Here is a 17,969-nt window from a genome sequence, read left to right as displayed (position 1 = left end):
CACTGTAAATCAAGGTATGATCTTGAAGAATACAGCAAATCCAATTTTCACTGCCTAGCTTTCGACCTATTTTAAAGTCATCATCAGTGCAAAACTATCTTAAAAATGTCTACAAGTTGACATATTTCTGTTTTTTACCAGGCGTTCTCAAATTTTCTTTTTTTTTGTCTCTCTCTCTCTCTCTCTCTCTCTCTCTCTCTCTCTCTCCTTCTTTCTATCTATTTATGATCCATGATCTAGATATATCTATATATCTAGATATACATCTAAAAAAATGAGATATTTCCCGAGTTTGACATATTTATGTTTTTTTACAGGCAACCTCAAATTTCCTTGAAGACCGAATTGCCAAGGACTGAAACAGTATCTTTATCTCTTTCTCTCTCTCTCTCTCTCTCTCTCTCTCTCTCTCTCTCTCTCTCTCTCTCCTTCTTTCTATCTATTTATGATCCATGATCTAGATGTACATCTTTCTAACTTTATTGGTCTCCCTGATCCTCATCCTCTGTTGTAGCTTACTGTATTGTTTTAATTTGAATTGATTAATGTTGAGACTAATAAACTCTGCAAAATGAACAGAAATAGACCTTGAGAAAAAAGTAAATAGGATGAAGTATAAAAGACGTGGCAAGAGTAAAAGAAGGTCAATGGAAAAAAGAACCGCATCAGGGTCAAGTGGTTACTCAATATACCACCGTCGCCCATTTCACACTGCACACTTACTCTAATAAATACATTCATTCTAGAGACAGACAATATAAAAAATGACATATTTCCCGAGTTTGACATATTTATGTTTTTTACATGCGATCTCAAATTTCCTTGAAGACCGAATTGCCAAGGACTGTAACAGTATCTTTATCTATCTATGTAACTCTCTCTCTCTCTCTCTCTCTCTCTCTCTCTCTCTCTCTCTCTCTCACTCTCTTTTTCTCTCTCTCTCTCTCCCCTCCTTTCCCTCTCCCCTTCATTATCTTAATCAACTAAGAACAATGACAATAAAGCTTGACTTAAATATTAAAAAACAAATGGTTCAATCCCTCATTATACCACACATCGAGTATTGTCTTCAACCGTGCCTGGACATCAACCACGAAAATCTCAATAGATTACAAAAATTTTTAAATGCCTGTGTTCGCTACATATTTAATTTGAAACTATTTGAGCATGTTACGCCATATTATGTGAAATTGAATTGGCTAAAAATAAAGATACGTATCACTCTAAAAACATTCACAACGACATTAAAAATAGTAAAATTCAAAAAACCTATTTACCTATACTCAAGATTTACATTCATGGCATCGATTAAGAAATAATCCTCAAGAGTCAACCTTCTACAAATACCCAAGCACCGTACATCTGTATACAACAAATCATTTCTGGTACAAACCTCGCGTAATCTCAATCTTTTCTCAAAAGTCTTAAACTGTGAACATTCTGTAGCAACTAACAGGCTAAAAATGCACTCTATCCTGATAAATGAATATGGCGTTAAAACAAATAATTACTTGCATAAACTAAACAATCTATTTATCAAAGATCTAATATGTTTTTTTATAAATCTTAATAATTGCGTTATTATTTACTATAAGATATGCTTTTTTTAATTGTCTCTAGTACTCTCGATAGTAGATAAAATTGAATTGTTATTTTGCAAGTATTAGTTTAAAGCTTTGATGATAAATTTGGGTTTATTTACTGAAACAAATCAGTAGTTATTTACTTATGTATTCACTTATATCTTACATCTATTAAGTTGCTTGTTAAAATGAATTGTTTGTACTTGTTTTTTTGTTTTTTTAAATTGTGTTCTCACATTATAGTAATACATACCACTCATTATTATATTTGCTGTACTCCACTGAATTATAATTTTTTGTATTCTTAAATATTTAAATTGAACTACCAAGAGGTAATATGTATTTAAATAATTAGCGGTGGTAGCAAGAAGAAAAGACATATGGCCTATGCTGAAACGCTTAATAAATAAAAGTATCAAGCATCTCTCTCTCACTCACTCTCTCTCTCTCTTTCTCTCCCTTTCTTTCTTTCTTTCTTTCTTTCTTTCTTTCTCTCTCTCTTTCTATCCATATTTCTTTATCTATTTATCTCTCTCTCACTTTTTTTTCTCTATCTGGTTCTTCTTCTTTATTTTCAACTCCCCCGTTCTCTCTCTCACTCTCTCTCTCTCTCTCTCTCTTTCTCTCTCTTTCTGTACATATTTCTCTATCTATTTATCTCTCTCTCACTTTTATTTCTCTATGTGGTTCTTCTTCTTTATTTTCAACTCTCCCGCTCACTCTCGCTCTCTCTCTCTCTCCCTCTCTCTTTCTCTCTTTCTTTCTCTCTCTCTTTCTATCCATATTTCTCTATCTATTTATCTCTCTCCCTCACTTTTATTTCTCTATGTGGTTCTTCTACTTTATTTTCAACTCTCCCGTTCACTCTTGTTCTCTCTCTCTCTCTCTCTCTCTCTCTCTCTCTCTCTCTCTCTCTCTTTCTATCTGTATTTCTCTATCTATTTATCTCTCTCTCACTTTTATTTCTCTATGATGTGGTTCTTCTTTTTTATTTTCAACTCTCCCTCAGCTCACTCACTCAAACTCTCTCTATCTTTCTCTCTCTTGCTCTCTCACCCTGTCTCTCTCTCACTCTCTCTCTCTCTCTCACTCTATATATATATTTTTTTTAACTATCTATCTGTCTGTCTATCCATGTATCTAATACCCTTTTTATTTATTTTTTCATTTCTCTTTGCCATTACTGCTTAATAGTTCGTTTTTTGATTGTTGTTTAGATGACAATTCATATTTTCGTTTCTGAGTCTGTAGGACTTTTAATCAACAATCTTTTGATCTTGCTGTAAGGCGAGAGGACGGTCTATTACGGCTCGTGTAAACGTTAGATCGGAGATTATTTTTATCAATGTTAAAATTAAGGAGGGAAAGTTTTTGTCTAGAATCTGTCCGTATCGATTCCCGGCGGATAGGAAAGGCAGAGATCCTCTTTGACCAAGGGGCAAAGTACAGTATGATAAGGAAATAAATCGGCCTCTGCTCCAAAAAGGATCACTCGTCGAACATTATTGCCAGAGACAGCTCGTCTAAGCGAAGGCCACGAGAATATCCACGGCACTAGCTGCCGATTCTGAAGTTGAAGTGGAAAAACAGTGCTCAACGATGGTGTTCAAACATTTGGCGAGCTTCAATAGAAGGCAAATTCTGACGCTCATCACTTTCGGTATAGCTGATTTTTGCAACGCGATATGCGTCTCCCTTCAAGCACCGTTTTATCCAAGAGAGGTAAGCTTTTTTCCTTATCGCAAGGAAAAGTTTTCACTTTAAGTTGTAAAATACTTAACGTTTAGTGTATTGGTCTAGTTTAATTTCAAAAATTATTAAGTGTTAAACAATTGTTAAAGTTATTAACTATTCAAGAGTATTGTTGTCAGGTGTGGATCTGATGTATGGTCAAAAAGAAGAAAGAAACTGCAATCACTTGCCAAGCTTTTGGCTTTATAAGGCCATTAAGGCCATCCTTTGGGCATTGCGAATATCTAGTCAATAGCAAGTAAACTGTAACATTTTAATTGGTCAAACGGTTATGTTTTTTCATGCCGTTATGGGTAATTTTGGACGCCCATCCTGGCTCATCTTACGGATACTACATCAGTGTGTATATGGGATCACAATCAGGGCTTAAAACAGAACTTAAGATAGGACGGCTTTAACAACAACGATCTGGTGGATCACTCGGCGGTTCTTCTTCTGAAGAAAGAACACTCGTGCTATTTCTAAAATAAATTTTGAATTTATCCCAAAGTTTCAATGTGTCGTCAGTCGAGGGTGGAAAAGTAGAAAAAAGGACCGATAAAGCTGTAGTCCACCCTTAGTAATTTAAATTTTGTTTCTATGTTAAGTCAGACACGCAGTGACGCGGGGCGTTGTTACAATTTCAAAATTTGCTATTTCATCAAAATAAAGCTGGCGATTTCAGGTACTGCCTTGAAGAGATTGTAAAACAGACTCAATTAAAATTAATGCAATTAATTATTGTAGCAGGATTATTATATTTATGTAACATTAAGCCAGCATAACTTTTATTTTAAGAACATCTAAATATCTGCATATTTTGATAATATATATATATTGTGAATAGCGTCCGAACTGACAGACATACATCATGTTATTTTCACATTGCAAGTTTACATACTAATTGTAATTAAAATAATTATTTAATCGCTCATTAAAATATAAAATAAAACAATAAAGAAAATTGATCCAGGAGTTTCAGAAGAAGAAGAAGAAAAATAACTTTATTCTGGGACTGGTGTCCCCTAAGAATAATTTACATGAACTAAATAAAGGAAGTACCTCCTATGAAGTTAAAAGTAAACAAAAAAAAAAAAGATAGACATCTTAGAAGTCATAGTAACGTCCAAATTCAAATTAGTAACACAGATATGTAATGACAAATCTTTGTTTTAATTGCGATTTGTAATTTTGTTTTAACAATGATATCTAAGGCAGATTTGTAGAAAAAGAGAAACACGAAAAAAAATCTATTTTCCTCCTTCTGTCATCTATTTCTCTTCTCTCTCATTTTCTTTCTGACGGTCTTAAAATATACTTAGATATTATACCATCATAACAACTTAACGATCTTTCTGGATGTCGCCCTATTGCTCTATTTCCGTCTCTCTTTCCACTCTCGCTATCTATCTATAAGACCCTCTATCACCTTTTCTTTCCCGTGATTCTACTTTTCTATTTTCAACTCTCCCCCTTCTCTCTTCCTCCTCTCTCTCTCTCTCTCTCTCTCTCTCTCTCTCTCTCTCTCTCTCTCTCTCTCTCTCTCTCTCTCTCTCTCTCTATCTCTATCTATCTATCTATCTATCTATCTATCTATCTATCTATCTACTCTCTCTCTATCCATCTATCTATCTATCTATCTAATACCCTTCTCATTTATGTTTTCATTTATCTTTGCCATAACTGCTTAATAGTGTTTCGTTTGCTGTTGGATTGTTGTTTAGATAATTCGTTTTCTGGTTTCTGAGTCTGTAGGAATTTCGAGTCAATATTCTTTTGATCTGGTTATAAGGCGAAAGGACGGCATTAGTCTATCTTTAAAATATTTTAAAAAATCTAAAAAACTCGTTTTTTAAAGCCAAGGAAATTTTTTAGAAGTGTTGAGACAAGTTTTCATAGATACTTTCTGAATATATATAATGAATTCATGCAGTATCCTTTTTTTTATCTTTTTCCCACCTCCCCGCCATTCTTAAAAAGGACCCCCATACCGGCAGACCACGGCCAAATTATTTGAAGTTAAAACCATGAAGGGGGGGAGGTTAGGGGTAGTCGAAACGCCTAAATGGGCTTTTTATGTGAGAATTGTTCATAAAGGAAGGGTCAAATCGGTATATTTTAAGCTAACTTCTAAGGGGTCCTTTGCTGGTTCCTTCTTTCCTGCGGACTAAAAAACAATGTAATTCTTCTTGTTCAAACGTGAGATTAATTTTATAAATATATGACCTAATAAATAGTAAACAACAGTAAATAAATATACAACAATAGACAAATTAAGCTTACTAAATTAAAGTTTACAAGGCGGAATTTTATACGATTTGGGACGCTTTTGATTTTTGATTAGGATCAAACATTAAAAAAAATTAATCCATATTTGTTAGAAGCCATAATCGACCATATTAATTATTACAATTAATTATTCTTTTCGCTTAAGGTCTTTGGTTGAGATGAAAGTTAAATGTCACGAGAGGGATTCGAACCCAATTTGAAAAATGGCAAAAAGAGGGAAAATTCGAACGGTTGAAAGTTGAGAGTTGGTGTCCGAGCGGATCGAAGTCACGATAGTTCAAGTGGTAGAGCAGCGGCGTATTTAGCCGAAGGTCGTGGGTTCGAATCCCGCTCGTCACACTGACTTGTTTATCTCAACCAAGACCTTACATAAAAAGAACAATTAATTGTAGTAATGAAAATAATTATAATGGGTTTACTGCATAATATGTATTCCATAAAAGGCTGCAGGCTTACATTTATAAGAAAAAGCTGCAATGATCTTATTATCTAACCGAAAAATTCAAGAATAAATTAGTAAACAAAACCGAGATTCGAATGGAGATTTCGATCAGACGCCAGGAACCTTTTATCTCAATATGGCATCGACATCGATAAATAATTTCTTAGCAAAACTAATTGTAAACATCGTTTTTTATTTTTAAATTAATTTTATTTTATTTTAATCTAGATCTTTTTTTTTGTCAAAGAACTACTTCATTTTGTGCCATTGTAAAAGAAATCACGTAAGAACAAGGGTCATAAAATAAAAATTTATCTCTGGTGGGATATCGCACACCAGATAAAAATTGCCGTAGGTAATTCGTCTTATAATAATAACTGAAATAGTTACATAAAGCTAAAAAGATTAATTTTGGCGGGTCACACCTTTTATGTCACAAAGAAACACAAACTTACTTTTTTTACAAAATACATACAGAGATTTCTTTATTTATCTACTTATATAGGCGAGTCCAGAGTTAGAAGATGGAAAATTGGCAATTTTTGAACTTATAATAATTACCAATTATTGTTGTAATATGGTGATCACTCTAAAGATCCAATATTCTTAAATGGTCTGATTATTAAACAGAAAATTAATTTCAATATGGAAAGATCTGGGAAATCTCACAGTACTGTAGCAAATATGAATAATATGTTACTGGAAAGATAGATCATAGGTAAGTCCTTAATGGTGGTTCTTCTTTCTATGAGATGACCATTCATTAAATAAGGATGGTTGTTTGGGTTAAGGGATATGCAGTTGCCACAACACCATTCTGATAGTGTCCTAGGATCACAGAAGAAAAGGTCAGAATGAGATTTGACAAGTTTGAACATTTTTAATTCAGAATAGAACAGGATGTTCGCAATCATTCAAAACCATCTCCAAGGCTTTCATGGTGGATTAAGAGAAATGTAGAGAAATGTATATGACTTTTATTGATATCTATTTTAGAGATAGGACAAAAGCCACCTACCCTTTGTAAATTTGCAATGAGATGGAGAAAGCTTCCCTATAGAATACAAAAGTCGATCGAAGCGAACGAAATGGACGTTATCTTCATATATTAGTACTAAAGACTGGAAATTAAAAATTAAATTTGTTTAAAATATAGGGAAACTAAATCCTGCAAACCGCTTTCAAAAATTTTCCCTTTATAATTCTACATGGTGACTGAGTGATGACATACTCTGTAATAAAATTATGCTAAATAACAAATCAAAATTTGTTTATTTCTTTTTTTAATTTTCATAATATAGTGTTAATAACTTTTCAATGTAGAAAAACTGGATTTGAATACTCATTTGTGGCCTGTATACTTGGCGTCGTCTATATACGTTGGTGCCACCTCGATACTTGGTGGTTGATACTAAGCGACATTATCTATAATTGTTTAATAAACATAATTTAGATGATAGTAATGCAATGTTTTGTCCCTCTATCGGGAATATATGCTTGCATCTAAACCATACTCTCCCCATACTTGGGTGTCGCCCTTGTATATTTTGTTGTTGCCTCAATATTTTGGTGTTGCCGCTATACTTCGGTATCACCTCTATAATTGGGTGTCGCCTCAATATTTTGGTGTTGCCTCTATACTTGGGTGTCGTCCTTGTATATTTTGGTGTTGCCTTAATATTTTGGCGTTTCCTCTATACTTTGGGGTCTCCGTTGTATACTTGGGTATCACCTCTATACTTGGGTGTCGCCTCAATATTTTAGTGTTGCCTCTATACTTCGGTATCACCTCTATACTTGGGTGTCGCCTCAATATTTTGGTGTTGCCTCAATATTTTGGCGTTGCGTCTATACTTGGGTGTCGTTTCTATACTTTGATGCCACCTCTATACTTAGTGGTTGATTCTAAGCGACAAACATTTAAGAATCTTTATATTCTGATTTATCTATAATTGTTTAATAAACATAATTTAAATGATATGAATGCGTTTTCTTCCCACTATCTGGAATATATTCTCGCCTCTAGACTTCAGTGTTGCCTTTCTAGTTTGGGTGTCACTCTATATTTTGATGTTTCTACCAAATTTTGGTGTTGCTTCCATATTTCGGTATTGCCTCTATACTTGGCCGTCTCCCTTGTATATTTAGGTGTCACCTCTATCCCTGGGAGCTTGACTTTAAGCAACAAAAACTTCAAAGACTGTACTTTCTGAGTTGACGAGAATGATTTTTTAATATTTGCATAAATGCATTGTTTTCCTAATTATCTAGAAAATACGCCGAAGGTTTTTAACTTTTCCTGATCTTCATTTTTTAAATATATTTTTTATTACATAATACTGTTTATTCGGAGTAAATACATTCCGGGAAATCCATTTAGGCAAAGACGAAACATTAATCTGCACTAAATAGATTGACCCGTGAAACAAAATTGACCCTACTGAGCATGACATAAAAGAGATTTTTAATTGAAATTAACTTGAATGAATTAAATGGTAGAAATGTGCCGTATCTCCTTAATTATTTTATTATCGTATTGCCGATTAAATATCAAGCACGACCAGACGTAAATAGAATTTTATTTGACTTTTTCCAGGCTGAAAAGAAAGGTGCGACAGCGACGGAATACGGCCTGGTTTTTGGCATTTTCGAACTCACCGTCTTTCTCATCAGCCCATTATACGGACAGCATGTAAATAATTTATTTTATTAAGTATAGTATTTTTGTAATTAATTTTTGGCGTTTTTCAGTTAAACAGGATCGGGCCTAAGGTACTATTCAACGCCGGCATTTTCACAACTGGCATCTGCGCCATTTTGTTTGGGTAAGTCCCCAAAGTCCAACAAACTTTAGAAAACGTATTTTATGCAGTTTATGCAATAAGCACATGCATAGGTTATATGCACAAAAACACTTATGTGGCGTGTTAAGCGTCAATATGAGCCAACCATCGATTAAAAACATAACCTGATGGACGGCTTTACGTGCTCATTTGGTCGCGAGGTAAGTAGTGAGTGAAAAGGTGAGGGATCTATTTGGATTGGAATTTGAAGTATCGGGATTTGGCTAGGCCAGGAATATAGGAAATTCGGACAGTGGTTTCTAACAAGGAAATTAGATCGTTTGAAGGATTTTTGACTGGAGAGATATTTTTCTGTTAAGGTTGGTTTTTTTAGTCGTCTTGTACAGTCAGGAACACTGAGCACTGAGTTTTGTGGGTGTTCATCAGTCGCTATATTTCTTCCTTGGTAGGTCTTTAATGTCTTGTTATAATTTTACTTTAAAGGACGATGTTAGGGCATAGGTGATAGCTGGAGGACAGCATCATGGATTATCGATATCTTTCTATATCAACTATCATCCAGTATAGTTGTGATTTTTCTTCTCAGATGCCCATACCTCCTTAGGTCACCATGGGTAGATAGTTATACTACAAATTTGAACGGGGTCATCCAACACCAAGCAATTGTATTCACTCCACATGACTTACAACACAGTGCCCAAGTACTGGCACCACTTGGAAACCATCAAAATCCTCGTACCGTCCTTTAAGTCTCTTACATATCATCGGGAAAATACATGATAAGCTTCATCTATTGCCCATGCAAAAAATCTTATCCACAACCAACATTATTCCTGGCTAAAGTTCACAATCCACCAATTGATGGTCTTGTAGATTTCATCATAACATCCCTAGAGGTTAAGAACTGCTTAACCCTGGAATCTTTCTAGACGATCGCATTTGGCACCATGGATGCTGAAACTCAAATCTATTTATCCTAAAATCGTACCTATCTGATCGTTTTTTTCTAGTGCCTATCAAACCTGAACCTCTTCGATCCAGTCTGTCCTCTCTGGTGTTCCTCAAGGGAGCATCCTAGGTCCGTTACTTTTCACTTATAGACGGTAGATTTCCCTCAAGACACTACCTGGCGATACAGCAATCCTCTCTACAAACCTCGACCCTGTCTTGATTGTTGCAGTCTAGCAAAATGACTAGCAGTTTTTCAGTTGTTTGTCCTGTTCTGCTATTTTAGTTGCGTATGTTGATTCCATGTCGACCTTTTGTCTAACTGCCGTAGGAAGTGGATTTCGATACAGATAAACAGAAGTATTTTTCGTTTGAGGGTAAAAGACACTTATTGGGATTTTTTTTCTTTTATTTTTATTCTACATGTACGGAACTATGGTTTTAAGGTCTTAGAGGGATTGAACTGCTAGGATCAAGGTTTGCAGAAAAAATTGCTGCCCCATCAGCAAAGCTAAAAGAGAATGTGTTAGACTGTTGAAGGAAGTTTGCGATATCAAAAGTAACGGACCTAAGATGCTCCCCTGTGGAACACCAGAGGGATAGAATAGATCGGAGAGGTTGAGGTTCTGTAACACGGAAGAAACGGTACTTTAGTTTGACCATCAGGGATGCAAGACGCGATCGTACACCTAGAAAGCGTCTAGAAAGACTTCAGGGCAGGACGATAAATTTAATGTTATTTTCAAAATTTTGTTTTTTTAGTTTCTTAGATAAGATCGATGGCCATGTCCCTTTCATAACTTTATCTCTGGTGATTAGAACAGTAGAAGCGATGGGAAATGCGGCCTTTTTGACGGCCAGCTTTGCTATAATAGCAAAAGAATTTCCAAACAATGTAGCAACAACATTCGTTAGTATTTTTTTGTGTTAAGTAAGGTATCTTATTTAAATAGAGAATATAACTTACGTCATTTTTAGGCCTCCCTTGAAACATTTTTCGGCCTGGGATTAATCGTCGGACCGACAGTTGGAGGCGCCTTATACGAGGTTTTTACGATAAAATATTCATATTTTTGTTGTTACCAATAAATCTATTTATGTAATTTCAGGTTGGGGGATACACTACACCTTTTGTGATCCTTGGGTCTATGCTCTTTCTCTCGGCTGTTATGACAGCGTTCGTTCTTCCAGATCACGCGGACCACGAACACACGGTTAAACAGAACGCGAGTTTGACCCAAGTTTTAAGAATACCCGGTGTTCTTCTCGCCGCTGGAAGCATAGTTGTAACATCGATGAGCATAGGTTTCATATCCGCCACACTCGAACCACACTTGCGGCAGGTAAAATAATTTCACTTTATAATATAGAGGAAGTAAAATTTTGAAAGTAGACTTCCTTTTTAAAGAACATTGGACTGAATCGCTGAATACTACGACGGTTCTGAGGGGAAAACTGTTATTACAATGTCCCACTTCCGTTTTTATTGTATAATGACGGTGGAGGTTATTCCGCTTTGAAAACCCGAGCAAGGTAGTCTGCTTATTTAGCTTAACTGCTCAGTTTTCTCGGTTTCTAAGCAGTTCTCGGTAGATTTTTGAGACATATTGATATTGGAGCACCATATCATATTAGGAGCACCATATTACCTCGTTTATGATTTTTTTCTGCCCATCCTCGCTGTTTTGCATTTGGCCTTTCTGCCATCTTCACTAGTGAATCTGACTGATCAAACTACACTATTCAGATAGAAGACCAACCAAGTTAAATAGGTTAAAGCTTTTTTTACGTTTAACGATTATTCGGAGATCGTGTTGAGAGTGCCCAATTGGTATAATTTTTGTGTTAATGTCTTAATGTTTTTAATGCTCGTGTTTATTTCTATGACATGCAAAGTTACAAAGGTAGATCATAAAGAGATGGATAGAATGAAAAGACAGAAAAGGGAGACAGAAAGATAAAGTTAGATAGATAGGAGGATAGAAAAGTGAACGAGAAGGAGAGAAAGAGGGCGAAAGTGAGAGAGAGAGAGAGAGAATGAGAGAGCAAGATAGAGCGATAACGAGAGACAGATGAAGTTAGATCGATAGATTGATAGCTAGACATATAGATAGACAGGTATTTGTTTAGAGAAACTGGTTGGTTTTGTTGTACAAAATACTGATAGTGTTGTTCACCTAACTTGTGTTGAGAGTGAATGTATTTATTGGCGTGAATGTGTAGTGTAAGAGAGCTGATGGCGGAATATATATAATAGTGTAAAGTGAGTTCGAATACACGGAAAACAAACACTTTGAACTTGAAAATTATAACTTATTATCGCAAGTCAAAATCAAAATCAGAATGTGTTCTAAAAAAACCTTGACCACACCCAGGACTTGTCCGCCAATTAAGCCACGCCCTCTCTGAGATTTTTGGGGAATAAGTCCCGCCTTACGACATTAAAAAGTTCCTGCAGACTCATTTAATTACGCAATCAACAGTTAAAAGATTAAATTTTAGTCTAATAAAGCCGGAAAATCATTACTTTAATGCAAGGGTTGAAAAACATAAATGTAACATAAAAGTCAGAAATAAAATAAACTTGCCTACCAATAAATTTTTGAGAATAAAAATAAAAATAAGAATGTTTACAGTTAACATCAAAGACCAATATTCACATAGCAATGAAATAAACATAAATAGCAATGTGTGGTGATTAGTGACCGTTAATCGATAATTATTAAGAAATCGTGAGATGCGGTCTGGTGTGATGTAGGCTTCAGAAAAACATTTTCTTTATCGTCCTCAACCGTCCTCAGTCCCAGGAGTAGGAATCTCAACACCGTAGGACAAGTTCTGCTGCACTTCCTGGCAATGGCACACAGGATTGCTTCTACTGCACCAAGTACAGAGTCCGCAGTTTGCAGTCAGCAGTCCTACCTAACATTCTAGTCCTAATACGTCCTAGGTTTAGTAGTTCAGCAGTTAATTTCCGTAATGGTCATTTAACGTATTTTTTCCTAGGATACTGCCTCATCAAATACATTGATTGATACGTTTTTAGCAATTTGGTATGTTGCAAAATGGTTCAGGATCGATACCTGTCCTCATCGAACTTTCCTTGACCAATCAATCAGCCTCCTCGTTTCCTGTGCCCTTCTATGTCCTGGTACTTAAACAAGTTTTTTTATTATTGTCAAGGATGTCTGAAACGGCTCTGGATTTTGGGGTACTTGACTTTAATCCTTTTCTAAGTAAGTGGCTATATTTTTAATTATACCACTCGAAATACAATGACATATTGCCACAGGTTATATGAATTCTAATCGTTGGTTTGTTTCCATAAATACCAGCTGATCTGCTTGGTCTTAGAGCCGTCTGGATACCAGATGAAGGCTTATATGGATTCTAGTCCTCTGTTTATTTCCATAAATACCACCTCTTAACCCACGCTCGGTCTGTACACAGATATAGTCGGTTTTATCAGATCTTATAACTCTTTTTTTGCTTAAAATTTCTTATCAGAACTGAATTTTGGGATTATGATGACAACAGGCATCCCCAGAACCTTGTCTGCCTGGAGTTAATTGCTCAATTTTATATATGTAGGCTATTGCAGCCTTTTCCTGCTTCCTGTGACTTGTGGTTTCTACACCCTTCGGGTAAGGAAACTTGCTAATTCTACAGGTTCCTCTGGTTAAGTCCAGACAATTATTAAATACCACTATTCCTACTGCTACATTTTTAATTTTGAGAAAATTCACTCGAAATTCAATAAACTCATGACAAAATCATAAATCTTTAAGTAAGGTATTGGTTGAGATAAAAAGTGACACTGATCCTGAATTTTTCATTTTTTTTATCAATTCTGCAATGTAAATAAGTTTTCTTACGGCAAATTTAACTAATTAAGGTTTTGGTTGAGATAAAAAATTAGTGTCACAAGCGGGATTCGAACTCACGACCTTCGGCCAAATACGCCGCTGCTCTACCACTTGAGCTATCGTGACTTCCAACCATCCACTTGGACACCGACTTCTCATCTCAACCTATCTTTCGAATTTTCCCTCCGTTTTGCCTTTTTTCAAATGAGCAGCGGCGTATTTAGCCGAAGGTCGTGGGTTCGAATCCCGCTCGTGACACTGACATTTTTATCTCAACAATACCTTACTTAAAGATTAATTAATTGAAAAGAATTTACTTGGTCAATCGGACCACGAAACCAAATCGACAAAATAACTTTTGCAACCCAAAAATTTCTTGAAAGTGCACACTATTTTTTACTAAATTATTCTAATATTCCTCAATTAATGTTTCCATTAATACCAATTTCCAGTAGGTTTAACAAAATGAAACATATTTTTGGTAGGCAATTGCTGCTTAATTTTTATGCCAAATGAATGAACTCGAACTTTATCTAATATTTCAATATTGTGATCTGGGTTGATTTTTAGTTCAGTTTATCAGCGATGGTCCTTGGATTGATGTTTGTTATCAACGGTGGAACTTATGCAGTTACAGCACCTTTCTGGGGCTGGCTTTGCGATAAGAAAATAGAACCAAAAACAGCTTCACTTATGGGATGTATTCTCATTATGGTCGGTTTCCTCTTAATTGGACCTGCACCTTTTATTTCCAACCAAACGTAAGACGTGATTTTACTCTATTACTGTGCAAATTTTTAATGTCGATTCCTTTTTTTAGAAATTTCACATTAACCATTATCGGCCTTGTAGCACACGGGCTTGGAATTGCTGCCCTTTTGGTGTCCTCGTTCACGGATGCGCTACGAACATCAATGTCTGTTATGGTACTTTATTTTTGTCGGATTTGTTTGTTTTAATATTTGATTTTCCTTTTCCAGTGCGCACGGGTTTGAAAACAACCTTGAGACCTACGGGTTGATATCTGGCTTATGGACATCTACTTTTGCACTCGGGGCTTTCATTGGGCCAAGTATTGCTGGCATCTTCTACGACAGTTGGGGCTTTCCGCATGCGAGTATGTCCATCGTCGGTCTAGCGACAATCAATGTAAGTGTTCTTATATCTTACAAAAAATCGATATTTCAAACGTTTCATTAACATCATAAACTTAACAAAGCCTGGCAAAACCAGCTTCCACATTTTGAAATCACCTGTACGTAGGTTGTTCCTGTGACTCATAGATCTTCTTTTCTTTCTTCTCTGCCAATGCCAGTTGTAAATATCCCAGTCTTCTTTTGAATACATTCTCTTTCAGCAAAATAAATTTTGAGTCACTTGGAGAGAGTCTCTGTCAACAACATAACCTCCACTTGAGTACCCTCTAACAACACGATTCTTAATACCCTTCGAGAAAGATTTCCAAGCCTCATGAAGAGTCTCTCCCAACAACCTAATTCTTGAACGACTCGAAGAGTCACTTCCAACAACGCTACTCTTGAGACACTTGGAGTCTCCTCCAACAACATAACTTATGAGCTATTTGGACAGTCTCTTCCAACACACCGCTTGAATACCCTCAAACTAACGTTTGAGTTACTTGGAGAGTCTCTGCCAACTACATAACTCGAGTCACCTAGAGAGTCTGTCAACAACATAACTCTCTGCTTGAGTACCCTCTAACAATACAATTCTTAAGACTCTTTGAAAAAGACTTCCAACTATATAATTCTTGAGTGACTTGGAGAGAGCCTCTTCCAATAACCTAATTTATGAGTTACTTGGAGAGAGCTTCTTCCTATAACCTAATTGTGGAGTCACTTAGAGTCTTCCAACAACGCTTACTTCTCTTCACCCCCAGGAAGAGTGTCTCATGCAATAACCGAATTCTTGATTCACTTGGAGAGTACCCTCTCACAACATTACTCTTAAGACGATTGCAGAGACTTCCAACTATGTAATTCTTGAGTTACTTGGAGAGAGTCTCTTCCTACAACATAACTCTTGAGCCACTTGTGAGAGTCTCTTCCAACAACTCTTGACCCACTTGGAGTCGATTCTAACCCTCCGCTTGAGTACCCTCTCACAAAACTACTCTTAAGACCCTTGCAGAAAGACTTCCAACTCTGTAATTCTTGTGTCACTTGGAGAATCTTCCAACTATATTTGGACTTCACCCAAATGGAGAGCCTCTCCCAACATCTATTGCTTGGAACGTATCTTTCCACAGCATAACACTTGAGTCACTTGGAAAGAACCTCTCCTAACTTAAAAGTCTTTTTTCTTTAGTCTCTGCCAACAACATAACTCTTAAGTCACTTTGAGAATCTTCCAACAACACTTCTCTCCGCCCACAAGAAGAGTGTCTCATCCAACAACATAACTCTTGATTCACTTGGAGTCTTCCAACAATACTTCTCTCCACCTATACAAAGAGTATCTCTTCCAACAACATTACTCTTGAGTCACTTGGAGAGTCTCTCCTAACTTAAAAGTCTCTCTTCTTTAGCCACTTCCAACAACCTAATTCTTGAGTCACTTGGAGAATCTTCCAACACTTCTCTTCGCCAACATGAAGTCTCTTCCAATATTATTCTTGAGTCACTGCCAACACTCCTCCCTAGTCCCATGATAAGAATTTTCCAACAATATAGCTCTTGAGTCACTTGGACAATCTTTCCTAACCCTCTTCTTTAGTATCATAGAACATAATTCTTGTGCCACATGTAGTTTCTCTGACAAACTACTCAATCTCTTAGAACATCTTTTCCCACTACATAACACTTGAGTTATTTGGAAAGAGTAACTTTCCTAACCACCTTTTTTAGTTTCTTCTACCAACATATAACACTTGAGTACATTGACGAAAGTCTCTTCTAACAATTCAAGGGGGACCTTGCTTTCTCTTTGCTTCAACTAATTGTAGCTTTACATTTACATATTGCAATAGTATAAAATTACTGTATAACATCTGTGCAGGGCGTACATTATAATTATACTTCTTTATTTTTTTACAGGCAATCGTCGTTGTTGTGTTCATAATAATGTTTAGACCAAGGAAAATGTACAAAGAGATTGGAAACAGCGCGGATAACATCCTCGTTGCGAGTAAAAATGGAGGGCTCCCTGACATAGGAAATCAAAAAGGACTCACGAAACCCATCTTAGCGTCGACCACATCCATCCCTTGCGAAAGGCCTCCTGGAATGTCCGGAATCATCGCCTGCAACAGCTACAAGAACAGGCACGGCATCTGGCACAGAAAGGACTCGAATGCATTGGTCGACTGTAAGAAATACAGCGCCAGCTTTACAATTTTAGACCCGAGGAGAAATCGGTATGAGACAATCCCTTAAGGCCCGTCGAAAAAACTAAATTTGTAAATAATGTCAAATTTTCGATATGTTTTAACATAATTATTTCAATGTTGTCTGTTTGCCTCCATGGAGTATTTTATATTTATTTTAGTTGTTTCTATTTAAGAGTTTTAATGCTACAAATGTGTATTTGTGGATTTTATTTCTACTAAATTAGTATTTACAAAATTCATTAAAGATGTTAAAAAAAATTATTTTATTACAGAATGTTCATATAATTGTACAATTCTCATTGCTGTTAATTTATATTTCCATTTACATACATTCTTACAGTTCTAGTCATTAAAACGATAAAGAATTCAAGTTGGAATATTTTACTTAAAATGAATATTTTGTACATATTTTCATGGTCATTTTTACACAATGACTTATTACAAAAAATGTTAAAAATTATAGTTTTATTGTATGGTAGTGTTAAAACAGGGAATCGTCCTTAACCGGATCCTTTTTGCGAGTTACACTGCTATATAACCACCTAATTTACTTTTCTCATCCTTTGCCAAACCTATTATCTTAACCAACTAAAAGATCAAAATATTAGACACTAAGTAATTAAAAAAATTACAAACAAGGCAATTTGTTATACCAATGTTTTATCAGGTAAAAAACAACATCCATAAAAGACTTAGAGAAAATTTAAACAATCTTCAAATAAATGGAAACAAATGGCCAGTTTGGGATTTTGAATTTTTCACAATAGTATCATTTGTTGGTCGTTCATTACATACCAAAGTGAAAAAACAAAACAAGGAAACATTTCAAAAATTAAAATAAAATTTAAAAAAAATATATATATATACAAAAAAGGAAATATAATTTATTTGTTAATCATATAATAAATATAAATATTTACAATTACTGAAACAAAAAAAAATTGCAGTGTAATAATT

The 17,969-nt window shown here is 35.4% G+C and overlaps 1 protein-coding gene across 1 annotated transcript; it reads left to right on the top strand.

Annotated features, from left to right (window-relative positions):
• The first annotated feature begins 3,048 nt into the window (after positions 1–3,048).
• LOC106664334 (MFS-type transporter SLC18B1-like) lies at positions 3,049–17,855 on the top strand. Its single transcript, XM_014389995.2, has 10 exons — positions 3,049–3,305; positions 8,642–8,737; positions 8,797–8,870; positions 10,560–10,707; positions 10,776–10,844; positions 10,907–11,140; positions 14,234–14,424; positions 14,484–14,579; positions 14,644–14,812; positions 16,720–17,855. Exons 1-10 carry the CDS (start codon positions 3,183–3,185, stop codon positions 17,056–17,058), a joined length of 1,539 nt encoding a protein of 512 aa, XP_014245481.1. The 5' UTR covers positions 3,049–3,182; the 3' UTR covers positions 17,059–17,855.
• The last annotated feature ends 114 nt before the right edge of the window (positions 17,856–17,969 follow it).

This window comes from Cimex lectularius, unplaced genomic scaffold (genome assembly GCF_000648675.2).
Source record: "Cimex lectularius strain Harlan isolate CLEC.00 unplaced genomic scaffold, Clec_2.1 scaffold251, whole genome shotgun sequence".
In the NCBI taxonomy this organism is placed as follows: Eukaryota; Metazoa; Arthropoda; class Insecta; order Hemiptera; family Cimicidae; genus Cimex; species Cimex lectularius.
Note: the sequence above shows the minus strand (reverse complement) of the source record. Positions and strands in the feature narration are given on the sequence as shown.

Bases quoted from the DNA above. Each gene is read 5' to 3' on its own strand.
- LOC106664334 (XM_014389995.2), top strand. From the start codon at position 3,183: ATGGTGTTCAAACATTTGGCGAGCTTCAATAGAAGGCAAATTCTGACG. The intron at 8,738-8,796 runs GTAAATAATTTA...GGCGTTTTTCAG, and splicing joins GCCCATTATACGGACAGCAT to TTAAACAGGATCGGGCCTAA. The intron at 8,871-10,559 runs GTAAGTCCCCAA...TTGTTTTTTTAG, and splicing joins ATCTGCGCCATTTTGTTTGG to TTTCTTAGATAAGATCGATG.